This window comes from Podarcis gaigeae, assembly GCF_964106915.1.
Source record: "Podarcis gaigeae genome assembly, chromosome: 18".
Classification (NCBI taxonomy): Eukaryota; Metazoa; Chordata; class Lepidosauria; order Squamata; family Lacertidae; genus Podarcis; species Podarcis gaigeae.
In genome coordinates, this window is record NC_139696.1 from 1446458 (window position 1) to 1464652 (window position 18195).

General features: G+C 49.5%; 1 protein-coding gene across 2 annotated transcripts; it reads right to left on the reverse strand.

Annotated features, from left to right (window-relative positions):
• Positions 1-246: 246 nt before the first annotated feature.
• On the reverse strand, positions 247-16569 carry PLPPR3 (phospholipid phosphatase related 3). 2 transcript variants are annotated; one of them, XM_083720393.1, is made up of 8 exons: positions 15947-16569; positions 11175-11314; positions 9800-9985; positions 8681-8810; positions 6217-6412; positions 5357-5414; positions 3694-3867; positions 247-2937 (listed from the first exon to the last, which is right to left on the reverse strand). In XM_083720393.1, exons 2-8 carry the CDS (start codon positions 11247-11249, stop codon positions 1645-1647), a joined length of 2112 nt encoding a protein of 703 aa, XP_083576519.1. In that variant the 5' UTR covers positions 11250-11314; positions 15947-16569; the 3' UTR covers positions 247-1644. The 2 variants fall into 2 exon arrangements, with proteins under 2 accessions (XP_083576519.1, XP_083576520.1); XM_083720394.1 differs by lacking the exon at positions 15947-16569 and adding an exon at positions 14615-14978.
• Between the last annotated feature and the right edge of the window lie 1626 nt (positions 16570-18195).

Consider the following 18195-nt stretch of genomic DNA (forward strand, 5'->3'; position numbering starts at 1 on the left):
GGAAACTCGCTCGCCTGAGCAGGAAGAGGATAAATTTCAGATAATCGTTAAAGGGGTATTCAGTTTTCGGCAGCGAGAGCATTCCTGGTTTACTTAAACTTCCTAAACCGGCCTTGTTAACCTGACGCCCTTTTGGATGTCGCCGGACTCCGAATCCCATCACCTGGAATTGAGTTAAGGAAACATCTGGTTGTCTATAGCAGGCTTCGTCAAACTTGGCTCTCCATATGTTTTGTCCTACAACTCCCATGATCCCTAGCTAGCAGGACCAGTGGTCAGGGATGATGGGAATTGTAGTCCAAAACATCTGGAGGGCTGAGTTTGAGGAAACCTGGTCTATAGCAATACTGGATCTTACAGTAGTAACTTTTGACGTCTCGATAACGTTGCATCTTGAAATCGAGCCCCACTCCTCCCTCCCCATCCCGCCCCCCAAGTTAATAAACCCATCTCATGCGAAGAGGAGGTGCCACCCCCTCTACAACCCCAAAGGCCCCCCCCATAAGGCTATACATTTTACATTCCCTCCCTACTTCAACCACTGAGCCATGCCACGCTATAAACCATCATAATACGTATTTCTCCCCATCACATTCTTCGGGGCACGACGGAATCTGTTCCAGAAGCCTCAGGACTAATAATGGTCGCCGTTTTTCTCCAGACAGGGCAACCGGGGTCTTCCGAACCCCACTAGTCCTGCCTTCGCTTTTTGCCAATTTGGGGACGGCAGAATCCAGCACCCCAAGAATGCCCCCTTCGCCTGCCCCAAACAAAACGTATCGGCCTGATAACTTCTGGTGCTCGCTGGGGGGCCTCCCAACAGCCAGAGCCCCTGAGGACAGGGCAGTCTATCTCCAGAGACTAAATGCTTCGGGTAAACTACGTTTGTTGCCTCCTAGTATAATCTGGAGAAACCCAGCCAGATGGGCGGGGTACAAATAATAAATTATTATTATTATTATAATCTCCTTGGCCGCTGCAGGGAAAAATGGATACGACGGACTCTTCTGTTCCCCCTAGCCAGACATCCTATCTTTTTCCAATACTTTTGTCCTACTCTTCTGTCTCCTTTGGGCAAACCCAGGTATTTACAGATTCCCTCCCCGCTTGCATTGGAGACAAAGAAAACGTCTCCGAATTATCACTCGCGGGGAGGCTTCGTCTTGCAAGCTAAATTACCCACCCACCTGACTTTCCAAACATGACACACCCTCCCAAAAATGTGCTGGCTCCAGGGCAATGGGAGATCGTACCAAGGGGTAAAGTCCTGTGCCCCTTCCGTAATGTTTAAACCATCCCATGCCAGGCTCCCTGCTCTGGCCGGCTTTACAATCAGTAGTTACAAATAAATTACACTTGTCCTGCAAATCAACAGCACCGGCAATTTCTCGGGTATTTAAAAAACAATCCCTTCAGCGGTCCCTCAATGTCCCCGCGACAATCCAGAAGAGGGGCGGGCGATTCCTTAGCTAAAAAACAGCAGGAAATCCCAAAAATTTGGTCCACAGAGCTTCCCCAAAGTAGATACCGGATCCCCGCTGTTCGACGCTCGGTAAACGGAGATCTTTGCCACGGAGAGAGCGAGCGAAATCAATTTTATTTTTGGAAATGTAGGGAGGAATCGTTCCCATCCCGTTTCGGCACCTAGTCTTTGAACCGCCGGTTGGCCTGCATCTTCTTGTAGAAGTTTTCTGTCTCCTCCGCCTGGCCGTCCTTCTCGCCGACCGTCAGGCTCGTCGGCTTGCGGCGCAGCGTCGACTCGCGGCTTGGCCCCCCGAGCATGTTTTCCGCCGGGCTGGTCTCTCCGCCCCCCACTCCCGCCGCTACGTTGATGGTGGCCACACTGCCATACCGCGGTTCATCTTGCTCGATGTCACTGACCGACGACCCTGGGGAGACGCCGGCACTCTTGGCCGGCCGGAAGCCGCGGAAATCCTTGGCCATGTCGTTCAGCTCGTAAGTGTCCGTCCCGTCCGGCACTTTCTGGGTGGCTTTCCATTCCCATGGCCCGTTCCCAGACGACAAGTGCACGACCGGATGGTGCGGGGCGTGCGCGTCGATGGTGACGACGCTGGAGCTGTCCCGTTCCGACGGCGACCGGTACTGCGAGGAATCGGAGCTGGTGGACGACGAGGATGTCTCCGAATGTTTGGGTGTCACCGAAACCATCCCTGGCTGCTTGGACATGGCGATCACCTGCATGAGACGCGGCGGGTTGGCCACTCTCTGGGACGCCGACCCTTTCTCCGCCATCATCATCCATTTCGCCCGCACGGCCGAGCTGCTCTTAGGCGAAATGTTGGCCCCGGCGTTCGCCTGGCTCTCCTCGGGGATGTGGACCAGCTGGGTCGCTCCGGGTCTCGGCTGGATAAGGACCCTGGGACCCATGGCGGCACGCTCGGCCGTCCGGGCCTGGACGGTGGGGTACAGCGACGGCGGGATATGTTCGTCGTCCTCTCCGACCAAGCAATCGGAGCCGACCCTCCGGGCCACTTCCTCGGCCAAGGTCATCCCCCGGCCTTCGACGGACTTTTGCTTCCATTCGGTGATCAGCTGCTTGGACCGCGAGGCGTCCACGGGGACGTGGATGGTCATGTGGCGCCGGGCGGGGTCATCCATCGAGGGCGTGTTGACCCTGGGCAGCGTGTTGCTGAAGGTGACCATGTTCTCCTTGCCCATGGGGCTGCGAGGGGCCAGGAGGTCCACATCAACACTGGCCCGTTTCAGACTGCCCAGGGAGTTCTTCTCGCGCTGGACCTGTCGGTTGATGCCCTCCAGCCGTGTCTGCGGGTTCAGCTCGTCGGTGCTGACCGACTTGTTCTGGTGGTAGACCGAGTCGTGGCCCCGCTGGGTCAGGGCCCGCAAAGCGTCCTTGGCGGGGGGGTTGGACGGGGCCTTCTCAGCCGGAGCGCGGAAGTTGCCCACGGCGTGGTAGGCCTGTTTGGGGGCAGGAGACGACAGATGTTAAAGACTGGATTTACATCTAAGCTACGGCTTAGGGCCCTGCTCTCTTGGGGGCCCCCAAAAAAAATTAAAGGGGGAAAAACTGGATGTACATTTCCAAAATATAAGATTAAAAAAACAACCTCATCCCTTCTTCCTTTTGTGTTGTCTGTGTGGCCTCTGCTATTTTCTCCTACTGATAGGGAAGCCACTTAAGGACTCTATAGGGCATGGGTAGGCAACCTAAGGCCCGGGGGCCGGATCCAGCCCAATCGCCTTCTCAATCTGGCCAGTGGACGGTCTGGGAATCAGTGTGTTTTTACATGAGTAGAATGTGTGCTTTTATTTAAAACGCATCTCTGGGTTATTTGTGGGGCCTGCCTGGTGTTTTTACACAAGTAGAATATGTGCTTTTATTTAAAATGCATCTCTGGGTTATTTGTGGGGCATAGGAATCCGTTCATTATTGTTATTATTTTTCTAAATATAGTCCTTCCCCCCACAAGGTCTGAGTGACGGTGGACCGGCCCCCTGCTGAAAAACTTTCCTGACCCCTGTTATAGAACTTGCCAGTGCAAATTAGGAAGGATATTAATAAACAATATATCCTCTCCTGCGTCCCTGAACATTCTCACGTGTTTGCCCACCCGGGCCCCGACTCGCTGTGGACCTCTTGAGCTTCAGTGAGGTGGCCCCAAACCCGTGTCCCCCCCAAAGTCCGGGAAAGGGGTCTTAGGAGAAGAGACTTGCCAGATAGGCTGCGATGCCAGACCCGATCAGGAAACCCACGTAGACGTCGATGGGGTGGCTGCGGTACTGTGTGATCTGCGTCAGACCGCAGATTCCGGCTGCGATGGCAAAGGCGAAGACCAGGATGGGCTTGAGGAGTTTGGTGCTGTCGGAGATGATGGAGTTGAAGTACATCTGCAAAGATTGATGGAGGGGGTCGTGAAGGCGCTCTTTGAAACGTAATAAAACACCACATTTTTTTAAAAAAACTTCTGATGCCTTCTAAGTCAGGTAGGTGACTCGGAAACTGCAATTAATCCAGAATGCGGCAGCTAAACTGGGGACTGGGAGCGGCTGCCGAGACCACTTAACACTGGTCCTGAGAGATCTGCATTGGCTCCCAGGACGTTTCCGAGCACAATTCAAAGTGTTGGTGCTGACCTTGAAAGCCCTAAACGGCCCTGTATACCTGAAGGAGCGTCTCCACCCCCATCGTTCTGCCCGGACACTGAGGTCCAACTCCAAGGGCCTTCTGGCGGTTCCCTTACTGCGAAAAGTGAGGTTACAGGGAACCAGGCAGAGGGCCTTCTCGGTGGTGGTGCCCACTCTGTGGAACACCCTCCATTCATATGTGAAGGAAATAAGCAGCTATCCTATCTTTAAAAGACATCTGAAGGCAGCCCTGTTCAGGGAAGTTTTAAATATTTAATGCTGTGCTGTTTTTAACATTTGATTGGGAGCCGCCCAGAGTGGCTGGGGAAACTCAGCCAGGTAGGCGGGGTATAAATAATAAATTATTATTATTATAGGTAGTTATTTATCTCCTCGAGGGTGTTCCACAGGGCGGGTGCCACCACCGAGAAGGCCGTGTGCCTGGTTCCCTGTAACTTAAGTTCTCCCAGAAGATCCTCAGAGCTGGACCCCGGCGTCCGGGATGGACAATGGTGGGTGGAGATGCTATGGAGTCATTGGGGGCATGGCTGTGGGCTCCCGTTGCGGGAACACGGCTAAGGGGGCCACCACAATTAAGGTCCTGCCCTTCAACATTTGCCGCCGTGCCTTGTAAAACAGGGCAGGGAGTTGGAAAAATGACAAAGTATACATGCTAAACTTTTGAAAACATAATTTTAGGATGGAAACCCCGACAAAAGAACAGTGACAAGGGAAATGGATGAACTACGCACTGCAAACTGCAAGATAAGGACAACTGTGACTTTAAAGAAGAATGGAAACTTTTCACAAATTACTTAGAAAGACACCAAAATGAATGGGCAGGTTTTGAATAAGCATGCACAGATTTATTGACTGATGACACGGTAGACAGATAACGTAAGGATGTGTATAATTTTATAACATGCAGAGAATAATATGTACTGAGAAATCAGAGAGAGTTGCTGAGGGAAATCTCTGGGGGAGGGAAAAAGGGGGGAAATAATGAATATGATATGTTATGCTGAAATTGCTAATAAAAACATTTTAAAAAACAAGAACGTAATTTTAAAGATTGCAAAATTCGCCACCCGTGCTGCAAAGGCTTGAAACCGAAGTTTCAATTGGGGTGGGGGCCTTGTTGCAGCCCAATACTCAACCCCCCCCAGCCTGGATCACAGAGTTGCTTCCCAGGAATCAGTAGCCGATTCTGATCCTCCAGCCAGCGGATCAGGGACCGGGACCGGGGACTCACCGACACGTAGACGGCGGCGAAAGCGGAGAGCGTGGCGTGTTGGGAAGGGAAGGTTTTCCTGGGGAAAGGAAAGGGGGAAAACGGAAACGTCATACAGGAGCAATTGCTACAGGCTGGGCTGCAGAGTGGGGGCAATTTGGGAGCCCCCACTTAGCTCCAGCGGGCGGCGGTCACCACTGAATTTTCTTTTTAAAATACTTTTTATTGTCATTTTCCAAAAAAAACCCCAAAATAAAACAATATTTTCATTCATTCTTAATGTCATCGTATTTACATTGTGCTAAATCGCGCTTTGACTTCCTTCCCCCCCAGTTGCGGTTTTCATAATGCACATCTCCTCTTACAGTTTCTTCTGCTTTTGTACACACATCACAGGAATTATCCTAATGCTGCAGTAGTTCTTAAACTTCTACAGTTCAATGCTATATATGTCATAAATTTACTCCATTCTTCTGTGACCTTTGACCCTTTTTGGTGTCGAATTTTATTTGTCATTATTGCTAATTCAGCATATTCAAAAAGTTTTACCTGCCATTCCATAACTGTTGGAATCTCTGATGACTTCCATTTTTGTGCTACAAGGACCCTAGCTGCCACCATTGCATATTGAAATAACTTAGGGTCTTTTTTTATTTCATCCCCTATTATCCCTAATAGGAATGCCTCCGGGGTTTTTTGGAAGGTGTATCTAAAAAGTTTCAGGTTCCAAAATCTCTTCATTTTCTCGCATAGCCACCACATATGATAATGGTCCCCATCTTTATTTTTACATTTCCAACAAACTTTGTTTCCCCTTTTGTACATTTTCGCCAATATTACCCCGGTCACCACCAAATTTTGGAACCGCGTCCAAGCCTCACCTGGCCGAAAGGATGGCGTGCTGGTCTTGCCCCGAACATATGTCCTGCGTGATGTAAGGATTGGCGTCGCAGGAGATGCCCAGAAGGGTATAGTTGGGCTTGCAGACAGTCAGGAAGAACGGGGCGTGGTACCCCGTGGCCAGCTGGATCACGTCCGTCACGAGGGCCGTGGCGCAGAGACCGAAAACGTGGACACCTACCGGGACATAAAAGATTTGTTTCTCGCAGGGATGGAGCCCAGGGGCGCAAGCCTGGGCATGGGGTCCTTATCCAGCTCTCCAAACCCGTTTCTGGTGCCAAGCCAGGACCGCAGACAGGGCCGGATTGAGGTTTGATGCGGCCCTCAGCTCCTGAAGGGAATGGGGCCCTTTCTATGTCCAGTTGTCCTTTGTCCACAACAAATTCTCACTTTTTGTGTGTGTTGAATATATGTTACATGGTCATTTATGGACTTCACAGGTATCTCAAGACATTTGCACATCACAAAAGATGTGTTTTATCAAAGTCATTGTGGGACTGAAACGCCGTTAAGAAGTATATTAATAGGTAAAGGGGTAAAGGGACCCCTGACCATTAGGTCCAGTCGTGGCCGACTCTGGGGTTGCGGCGCTCATCTTGCTTTGTTGGCCGAGGGAGCCGGCGTACAGCTTCCGGGTCATGTGGCCAGCATGACGAAGCCGCTTCTGGCGAACCAGAGCAGCGCACAGAAACGCCGTCTACCTTCCTGCCAGAGCGGTACCTATTTATCTACTTGCACTGATGTGCTTTCGAACTGCTAGGTTGGCAGGAGCAGGGACCGAGCGACGGGAGCTCACCCCGTCATTGCGGGGATTCGAACCGCGAACCTTCTGATCGGCAAGTCCTAGGCTCTGAGGTTTAACCCACAGCGCCACCCGCGTCCCTAGTATATTAATAGTGAAGTGCAATTAAGAAGAAGTATATGGATAGTGAAATGATTATGACGCTCCAACTCAAAATGGTTTTTGATGCATAACGAACTGAATAATGCAAACACATTTCTAAAGTTCCTTTAGGAACACAGTTTACAAAGTCTCATCATCTGGTCTCTAGAAACTTGCCATAACATGAATTAGGTGCAGACGTATGATGCAAACTGCTAAGAATGATAAATAGCAGAATGTCGGCACCCTATATATAGAAAGGAGCAAACCAGTGATATTTTAGGGTGACTTACACCATAGGAGCCCACACAACACAAAACACTGTTCCTGAATGTAGGTTTTATTCTATTTGTTTTTTATTTTATATTTTGGAAATGTACATCCAGGTGTTTTTTCCCTTTAAATTTTTTTGGGGCCCCCAAGAGAGTGAGACCTTGAGTGAGAGCTTGTTTAGCTTAGACGTAAATCAGCTCAATAAGGTGGATGTCATTGAAATTCCTGTTTTGAAATGGACAATAGACCATGAGAGGAGGAAGCAGATAAATGGACTGGAAATAGAGTGGATTTGGGCCGGAAGAATCTTGGACAAAGCGGACCGTGCTTAATTAAGAAGCAAAGGGAGACCATCTAATGAATGCAAACTATTAGGTTCTTGTGCACGCAGAAGGAAGGGAAGGGGGTTTATTTTAGGAATAATAATTATCGACCAATTGTGGTTTCACGAGCAACCACAGCTTTCGGAAGTGTTAAAACACAGCACATGCAGGAATTGGCAAACGGGTAGCAGATGGGTAAGGATAATAGGTTAAAAATAACAAACAAAAATCCCTGCTAAGGATAAGGAATGAAAAGCGAATTAGAAATAACTGCAGCAGCAAGAGGCACAAAAAGAGGAAATTTTGGACTGAGTGTGGGAATGTTGAAAAACTGTATTGAAACAGTTTTGGTTTGTGGTTGATTCGTTAAGATTTGGAAAATCAATAAAAATGATTTGGCAAGGGGGGGGGGGAGGAAGGAGATGCTTTGCCACTGACCTACGGAGTTTTCTGCTTTTGGGGCTAAGAATTTTGTGCGTTTCTTTTTTGCAAGACTGAATGAGAAGGGAGAGCCGGACAGTCTCTGCCCTGTGTATGCCCTGAAAAGTGGGGGGGGGGGGTTTGGGGGGGCTCAGAGGATGGGGAGAGGGACGTGGGTGGCGCTATGGGTTAAACCACAGAGCCTAGGGCTTGCAGATCAGAAGGTCGGCAGTTTGAATCCCCGCAATGATGGGATGAGCTCCCGTTGCTCGGTCCCTGCTCCTGCCAACCTAGCAGTTCAAAAGCACGTCAAAGTGCAAGTAGATAAATAGGTACCACTCTGGCGGGAAGGTAAATGGTGTTTCCGTGCGCTGCTCTGGTTCGCCAGAAGCGGCTTAGTCCTGCTGGCCACATGACCCGGAAGCTGTATGCCGGCTCCCTTGGCCAATAAAGCGAGATGAGCGCCGCAACCCCAGAGTCGGCCACGACTGGACCTAAGGGTCAGGGGTCCCTTGACCTTTTACCAGAGGATGGGGACGAACTTACCCACAAACCGGACCGTCCTGCGGAGGAAGGAGTTGAAATTGCAGCCGCCGGCGTTGATGCTGCCCTCGGAGCTGGCGCGGCCTTTGACATTGGACTGCAGGCAGTAGATGATGCCTTCGCCCACCATGATCTGACAGGGAGGGAGGGAAGAGGGGCAGGGTCAGAGCAAGCCCCTCCCCTCCCGGCGACTTCTCCGCCAAGGTGGGCGGGGCTTGTTGACAAGGGGTGGGAGGGGATGGAATAGGACATCCCTATTTTCATTGGGGAAAACGTTGGAGGGGATGGAATAGGACGTCCCTATTTTCAGGGGAGAAACGTTGGAGGGGATGGAATAGGACGTCCCTATTTTCAGGGGAGAAACGTTGGAGGGGATGGAATAGGACGTCCCTCTTTTCATGGGAGAAACTTTGGAGGGGATGGAATAGGACGTCCCTATTACCAGGGGAGAAATGTTGGAGGGGATGGAATAGGACGTCCCTATTTTCATTGGGGAAATGTTGGAGGGGATGGAATAGGACGTCCCTATTTTCAGGGGAGAAACGTTGGAGGGGATGGAGGTATCCAACCCCCGAGTCATATGAAGGCAGGCCTGTATATTATTTTGTTTTTGTTTTTGTTTAATGTTTCATTATGTTTTTATATATGTTGGAAGACTCCCAGAGTGGCTGGTGTCAGATGGGCAGGGAATAATAATAATAAGCTTTCGTGTGCATGCACACTTCTTTAGATATCTGAAGAAGTGTGCATGCACACGAAAGCTCATACCAAGAACAAACTTAGTTAGTCTCTAAGGTGCTACTGGAAGGAATATTTTTATTTTGTTTCGACTACGGCAGACCAACAAGGCTACCTACCTGTAACTAGAATAATAATAAGGTAAAAGGTAAAGGTAAAGGACCCCTGGATGGCTAAGTCTAGTCAAAGGCAATAATAATAATAATAATAATAATAATAATGTCCCTATTTTTATCCGAGAAACGCTGGTGCGTATGGGAAAGCAGGAATCTTTTCCCCAGTGTGGGACCCCCATACCTACGATCCGCAGATTAAGAGCCTCCTCTACCGACTGTAGCTATAATAAAAACCCAAGAGGGAAGGAGGGGCCGGAACGCTACTTACGGAGGCCGCGGGGGCCGCGAAAGCCAAGCTGAGCAGCATGAGCAATGGGATCATCTCTTCGTTGGTTTCCACGTAGGGCATGGAAAGGGCCCGGTCGTAGCACTGGAAGCCCACCTTGGCCGGCTTGAAGAGGTCCGTCAGCTCCAAGAAGTAGAGTGTCACAATCGAAGAAGCCACAATGGGTAGCTGGGAGACAAAAGGGAGAGAGGGGGGAGAAGAGGCGCTATCTTTTGGGTAATGGTAAAGGGACCCCTGACCCATTAGGTCCAGTCGTGACTGACTCTGGGGTTGCGGCGCTCATCTCGCTTTACTGGCCGAGGGAGCCGGCGTACAGCTTCCGGGTCATGTGGCCAGCAGGACTGAGCCGCTTCTGGCGAACCAGAGCAGCGCACGGAAATGTCGTTTACCTTCCCTCCGGAGTGGTACCTATTGATCTATTTGCACTTTGACGTGCTTTCGAACTGCTAGGTTGGCAGGAGCAGGGACAGAGCAACGGGAGCTCACCCCGTCATTGCGGGGATTCGAACTGCTGACCTTCTGATTGGCAAATCCTAGGGTTTAACGTCTGGCGTTGGACGTCCGGCTTCCGAAAAACATTCGAAAACCACAACACTCACTTCTGGGCTTTCAGCATTCGGGAACCAAGGTCCCACTGTAAACCTGATGGAATAATTTCGATGGCACCAAATACAGCGGTACCTTGGTTCTCAAACTTCATACATTCCGGAAGTCTGTTTGACTTCTGAAATGTTCAGAAACCAAGGCACGGCTTCTGATTGGCACAGGCACACTAGAAACAATAGCCAACAGTTGTGTCGGACGCTCGGCTTCTGAAAAACGTTTGAAAATCGGAACACCCACTTCTGGGTTTTTGGTGTTTGGGAACAAAGGCGTTTGGGAACCAAAGTGTCACTGTATATATCATTCCCCAGAATGCTTTGGTTATCTTGCACATCCACCAAATAAAGTTCTCCTACCCAAATGATATAGGGACGAGGGTGGCGCTGTAGGTTAAACCACAGAGCCTAGGACTTGCCGATCAGAAGGTAGGCAGTTCGAATCCCCGCAATGACGGGGTGAGCTCCCGTTGCTCGGTCCCTGCTCCTGCCAACCTAGCAGTTCAAAAGCACGTCAAAGTTCAAGTAGAAAAATAGGTACCGCTCCGGCGGGAAGGTAAACGGCGTTTCCATGTGCTGCTCTGGTTCACCAGAAGCGGCTTAGTCCTGCTGGCCACATGACCCAGAAGCTGTACGCCGGCTCCCTCGGCCAATAAAGCGAGATGAGCGCCGCAACCCCAGAGTCGGCCATGACTGGACCTAATGGTCAGGGGTCCCTTTACCTTTACCTGTATAGATGATGGAAAAGTTCTGCTTACCTCGACAAAGTAGAAGCAGGGAAGAAGAGTCATGCTGTCTTTCGGAGCCTTGGCCTTCTCCTTTGCCGAGATCATGGTGTCAGCGGTCGGATTCAGAGGAATCTGGTGGGTCGGGGTCTCAGCCTAGGTCCTGCTCATCGCTGCCGCGGGACATCACAGAGCCAAAACAAGCAGGAGTTAAAATCACAGAATTGTAGAGCTGGAAGGGAACTCGAGTGGTCATTTAGCCCAACCCCCTTTGCCCAGCGCGGGACTCAAACCCACAACAATGAGCTTAAAAGTTTCATGCTGACCTATACCGGTCGGATCCAATTGAGCCCTACTCAGAGGAGACCTGCTGAAACTAACAAGACCAATAATAATAATAATAATAATATTTATACCCCGCCCATCCGGCAGGGTTTCCCCAGCCACTCTGGGCGGCTTCCAACAGACTATTAAACATTAAAAGCTTCCCTAAAGAGGGCTGCCTTCAGATGTTTTCTAGAAGTAAGGTAGTTGCTTATTTCCTTGACATCTGACGGGAGGGCGCCACCACCAAGAAGGCCCTCTGCCTGCTTCCTTGTAACCTCGCTTCTCGAAGGGGGTCAACCACCAGAAGGCCCTCGGGAGATGGACCCCGGTGTCTGGGGTGGAGATGCTCCTTCAGGTCTACTGGGCCTTTTAGGGCTTTCAAGGTCAGCACCAACACTTTGAATTGTGCTCGGAAATGTCCTAGGAACCAATGCAGGTCTTTCAGGACCAGGGTTATACGGTCTCCACTCCCAGTCCCCAGTCTAGCTGCTGCATTCTGGATTAGTTGTAGTTTCCGGGTCACCTTCAAAGGTAGCCCCACAGAGAGCACATTGCAGTAGTCCAAGCGGGAGATAACCACAATGATCATAATTTAGGATAGAGAGAGGTGTGCGTCAAAATTATTGCTGTCTGAAGGGAGGGCGCCACCACCGAGAAGGCCCTATGCCCTGCAGGGAGGGAACCATCAGAAGGCCCTCGGGAGAGGGACCCCGGTGTCTGGGGTGGAGACGCTCCTTCAGGGATACTGGGCCATTTTTGGCATTCAAGGTCAGCACCAACCCTTTGAATTGTGCCTGGAAATGTCCTGTGAACCAATGCAGATCTCTCAGGACTGTTACCCATCGATTCCAATGGGTCTACTCTGAACTTGACTAGCGATGGATCCAACCAGTTAAAATCCACAGGCGTGGGCAGACCGTTGGCATATTGATTTTGACAGGTCTACTCTGAGCAGGACTGACATTGGATCGGACCCAATTTAGATGCACGTCCATCTCCCCCCCCCCCCAGGTCCTATAGATCCGCTGTCTGTCAAAATGACCCATTTAACGCCCAAATCGATACCCGGAGTCCCAGCGGTCATAGCAGAGATCACAGACCCTTAGGAAAAAGCGTGGGGGCTTATTGCAATCCTATTTTGGGGGGGGGGTGTTGTTGGCCATGCAGTGTGCTACCAAGGGAAACGATCGCTTTCGGTACATATGGACATCCAAAAATTTGGCACCAGATTTAACAGACTACAAGATAACCGTATATATTTGGTGCCCCAGTGCCAGGTGTAAATGCAAACTCACCCCTTTTATCTCCCTTATTAATACTTTACGTTGCCTTTTTTTAGCGTTTTAATATCATTATTTTATATCTCTCAGAGTCTTAAAAATACATTCTTTTTGATTCTAGATTTAATAGGGTACTTAATATATTATAATTTCCCATCTATCTCCATTAGTAGGTCCCTACATGTAAGCCGTATTGCGTCCCTATTTAATTTTTTGATTGCCATTACCTCTGTTGGTAAGTAAAAGGTCCGTATAGTAAAAGCTATGGTTTTCCCAGTAGTGATGTATGGAAGTGAGAGCTGGACCATCAAGAAGGCTGATCGCCGAAGAATGGATGCTTTTGAATTCTGGTGCTGGAGGAGACTCTTGAGAGTCCCATGGACTGCAAGAAGAACAAACCGATCCATTCTTAAGGAAATCAGCCCTGAGTGCTCACTGGAAGGACAGATCGTGAAGCTGAGGCTCCAAGACTTTGGCCACCTCAGGAGAAGAGAAGACTCCCTGGAAAAGACCCTGATGTTGGGAAAGATGGAGAGCACAAGGAGAAGGGGGCGACAGAGGATGAGATGGTTGGATAGTGTCTTCGAAGCTACCAGCATGAGTCTGACCAAACTGCGGGAGGCAGTGGGAGACAGGAGGGCCTGGTGTGCTCTGGTCCAGGGGGCCACGAAGAGGCGGACACGACTAAACGACTAAACAACAACAACAACAACAACAACAACAACAACCTCTGTTGGAGACAACCACCATGGAGTCTTTTGTTCCAATAGGTCTTCATATTATTCCCACACTTTAGAAAGTGATCTCCTAATTATATGATTGCAAAATCCGTTATGTACTTTCCCTTTCTCGTGCCATAAATACACATGCCATCCGAATCGATTATCATGCCCTTCCAGATCTAACATATCTGTATTTTCTTATTTAATCCACTCCCGCACCCAGGTAACGCAAGAGGCTTCATAATACAGTTTAAAAAATGGAAAGGAGAAAACCTCCTTTTTCTTTCTTTCTTTCTTTCTTTCTTTCTTTCTTTCTTTCTTTCTTTCTTTCTTTCTTTCTTTCTCTCTCTCTCTCTCTCTCTCTCTTTCTCTCTCTGAAACATCTCTTGCCCAACATCTGTCTCGAAGCCACAGCAGACAGCGTTCGAAATTAGCCAGGCGTATTTCGCACTCGGCTTTTGGCCGTTTGCCACCGACTGAAGATTCTCGGGCGCCAGGATGACACCTGACGCCTCCGCCATCTGGGGATCCTTGAACCTGGACTGTTTTCACACACTTAAGACCCCACCCTGTAGAATTCCATCTGTTATATTTTACTTGCACAATCAGAATGAATTTCAGGAACCGAAATTCTACTTCTGTGCAGCCTGAGCAGGAGGAACGAACGGCGTTTTAGCGATTTGTTGCTGATTGCCTTCGCTTCCCCCCCTGCTCCACATTGGGAAGAATATTCCCGTGTTATGAACGGTCCGTGTCGGCCTTAAGAAAAAGAGGTCGAATAGGCCAGAATACATGTGCACTGTCTCCCGAAGACCAGGATGGATTGGAACAAAACGGGGGGAAATAATATTTGATGGATGTGAAAGCGGAAAACCGATTTGAACGGTTATAGCGAAAGATGCGGAGATGTGTGAAATGTAAAATGAACCATGGAAAGAGAAGAATGGAAGTCGTTGGGTATTTTAAAGTTTGTAAAATGTTGATTTGGAATTGTAAAATTGTAAATTTAATAAAAGATATCTTTTTTAAAAAAATAGAACAAAACAAGAAAAACAGTCTTTAAATGTGAAATACAGGTTTTTGTTGTTTAAAAAACAATTAAGCCCATGTTGTCCATTGAAATGAATGAATTTAAATAACTCACCCAGCAGTTATTTCATAGGTCCTGGGATTTTCCCAGAGTAAGGCATCCTTCGTTATGAAATCCAGTCCCCTCCCCAGATCCCAAACAAATCCGTTTTCTGGATTTACTTAGGGAGACGTGTGCACTCTGCACATGCTCTGAGCCGCTGCGTTCTTCATTATTTGTTTCGTGCCTCTCCAGCTCAGATCCAAGCCTGAGGTTTAGCTGCGTTTGTGCCAAGCCTCTAGCCCCCGTTGAGACTCTGTTGGCTACTTCTGTAACATGGGATAACAGGAAAGGAGGAATATCAGTATCAACCCATTTTACAGAGGTGGCCAACCGAGGCTCAGAAACCGCCAGCTTCTGACTCCAGGGCTCTTGTTGTGGAGACAAAGAAATGTATTATTATTTTTTAAGTCAACCTGGTAAGGGAAGTGTTTCAGGGTCCGTTTCCATCCAGCAATCCCAGTTTCAGAAATCCTACAAGGTCACAGCACCCCCTTGTACCAGCCCCTGGTACTCGCAGATAGACTTCATATCCACATGGAGGTTTCATTTGGAGGCCGACACCAATAACCAGCGTCTAAACTGCCCACTCCCTTTTGAAAAAAGGCGTAGAGCTCTCTGGTCAGCGACCGAAATAAAACGATTCGTTCCGAAGGCGGGCAAGGAACCACCAACACCAGCATCTTGTGGCGGTGAGTTCCGAAGGAACCCGCAACCCAAGGTGTGTGTCGTCGTCGTCGTCGTCCCCCCCCCAGCTAATGGATGCTTTCGGAAGTTACAAGTGGCCAAGCAGCTTCATCCATCCTTTTTAAAATAAAAAATCCCTTTTCCATTTCAAGGACTGAGAGGCTATAAGCGATCGATCGATCAATAAAAATACTCATCGCAGCATAAAACGGGGGGGGGGTCTTGTTGGGTCTCAGACCATTCCCACCCCAAAACCCAAAGTGATGTGTGACTGGGAATAATCGCCCTAATAATAATGAACTGTTCTGCGATTAATTTTCTCCTTTAATTTTTTTGGGTTGGATATTTTGCGGCTATTGTTCGGGGATGGGTTCTAATAGGACAATGCAAATGTCAGAGAGTGAGCTGGAGAGCGGGCGGGGGGGGGGTAGAGAGATAGCCCCCTGCTTGCTTTTTTTTTGGGGGGGGGGTTCTCATTGCAGTCAGCGTGACACAGAGTCCAAACCATCCCTTTGTCTGGAGACGCAAAATGGGGTGGATGTAGAGACGCCTGGATTTGCGTGCGAGAGAGAGAGAGAGGGATGATGGAGGCAGAAGAAAAGAAAGAAAACGAGGGGAGGGGAGGAAAAAACAGCTTTTTAAAAATAAAATCAAACTTACCTGCCCGGCATCTGCGAGGCACCCCCCGATTTGCAGCTGGAAACGGGGCGGGGGCGCGCGCGCATCTAGGGAGGAGGCAACCCTCTCCAAAATAATATAAAAATCTTATCTCGCCCCTTTTTGCCGCTCCGGGATGCAAAAGGACATTCCCATCGCCTCCTCTTGCTGGGATTAGTGGCGAAGGGGGTGCATGCTTTTTTGAAAAAAAAGGGGGGTCTCCTTCCAGCTTTAGATTCCGCCCACCACCACCGGGGGGTTTTGGAGAAGAGCGAAAAAAATAATCAATTCTCCTTTATTCTTGGCTAAAAAAAGGTTCTGAAATTGGAGAGGGTTTTTTTTTCAAAATCCGGGTGGGGGGAGCATGTGGGTTGGCACTGGAAGAATGACCACCTGCACCCCACCAAGGAGAGAGGGGGGGCTCAGGAACTGGGGGGGGGGGGTCAGACCGCCTCTCTTTCCCTGCGCTCTGCGCTAGCCAAAAATGGATAGCATGGTTTTCTCTCTTTCTCTCCCTCTTTCTCTCTCTAGCTTCAGCTCCTGCAAGCCTGAGCACAAAGGGGCGAAAAAGAGGAGGGGGGCCCGCTGGTTTGATTTGTGGGTGGGGGGGGGGGGGAGAGGCGGGGGAGGCGGTGGGTGGCGGCTCCTCCGCGCGCGCGTCTCTATCTAACCTCCGGTTTCCATAGAGAGCGCGGTGATGCCCGGGTGTTTGGGCGCAGAGAGCGCATCTCTAAATGCCAAAATTTGGGGTTGCGCGGTATTTTGAGAGCGGGGAGGGTACGCTGGGGGGGGGGGGTTATGGGGGGCAGAGATGGGCTCGTGAGCCACACCCTCCTCCACTGACTGCGCAGGGAGGGGGGGGGGTCTCTCTGCACAGACTCAGCAACAGAAAATGCCCACCCTCCAGGTCCCCCATCCGATTCTTTCTCGGTGAAAAAAAACAGGTCCGGGGGCTTCAAACCCCCCCAGGCAGTTTTTTCCCCGCCTTCTCTTTCAGTTTCCTTTAGATTAGGGCCAAATTTATTATTATTATTTTTAGGGAGGAAACGGTTCCCCAGTCCTCGGGGAGGAAAGGGTGGGGTTAGCCCCTGAGCATAAGCAGAGTGCATCCCACCTACTTTCAAAAAAAACCCCACACCCAGACAATTATCAATTTGATAACCCTTGGGGAGGAAGGCGGGTAGTCCCTGAGCGTAAACAGAGTGCGTCCCATCCACTTAAAAACAAAAAAATAATCAGGCAGTTATCAGTTTGGTAACCCTTGAGGAGAAAGGTGGGTAGTCCCTGAGCATAAGCAGAATGCATCTCAGCCACTTTCCCAAAAAACAGGCAAGAATCCATTTCATAACCTTTGGGGAGGAGGGTGTGGTAGCCTTTTAAACCCACTTTTAAAAATATATCCAGGCAAGAATCAGTTTCTCCATCCTGGGGAGGTGTGGGTAGAAGTAGTCTCTGAGCATAGGCGGAGTAGTTCCAGCACAGAGAGAGATAAATCCTTTGGGAGCTCGTTTCTTTGCACCTGTTCCCGTCTTCAGGTTAACTGTACCTTGGGGGAACCGGGAGAAAAGGAGGGGTTGGGGCTGGGTTTATGCCCCCAAACCTGTTTCCACTACGAAGGGCTCAGAGGTAGCTTCCTCTGAGCTCGTGCAGAGTGGCTGCCCCTTATTCTTGAGCCCCCTGGCCAGGCTATGAATTAGGAGGAAACTTGAGCCCCTGCACTTATTGGGAGTGGAGAGGCTTAGGTTAAGCCACTTGGATAATCCCACAGCTGTTGGGGGCAGCTGGGGACAGATCCTGCTTCCATTTGACCATCATGATCTCAATACAGCTGCACCTCGGTCCTCAAACTTAATCCGTTCCGGAAATTCCGTTCCAAAACCAAAGCGTTCCAAAACCAAGGCGCTCTTTCTCATAGAAAGCAATGCGAAAGGGATTAATCCGTTCCGGACTTTTAAAAACAACCCCCAAAACAGCAACTTAAGGTGAATTTTACTCTCTAACCAGACCATTGATCCATAAAATGAAAGCAATAATCAATGCACTGCAGTCACACAATCAATCCATGAGTTCCACAGTCGAAAAACAGAAAAAGAGCCGCAAAACAAAAACGCAAAATAAATAGGAAAAGCAGACAGAACTCAGTGTAACACTCAAAACGGAGCACGTTCGGCTTCCAAAAAAAGTTTGCAAACCGGAACATTTACTTCCGGGTTTGTAGTGTTTGGGTTCCAAGTTGTTTGAGTACCAAGGCG

Bases quoted from the DNA above. Each gene is read 5' to 3' on its own strand.
- PLPPR3 (XM_083720393.1), bottom strand. From the start codon at position 11,249: ATGATCTCGGCAAAGGAGAAGGCCAAGGCTCCGAAAGACAGCATGACT. The intron at 9,986-11,174 runs GTAAGCAGAACT...TTTGTCTCCCAG, and splicing joins CCTGCTTCTACTTTGTCGAG to CTACCCATTGTGGCTTCTTC. The intron at 3,868-5,356 runs GTGAGTCCCCGG...CAATCTTTGCAG, and splicing joins TCGCCGCCGTCTACGTGTCG to ATGTACTTCAACTCCATCAT.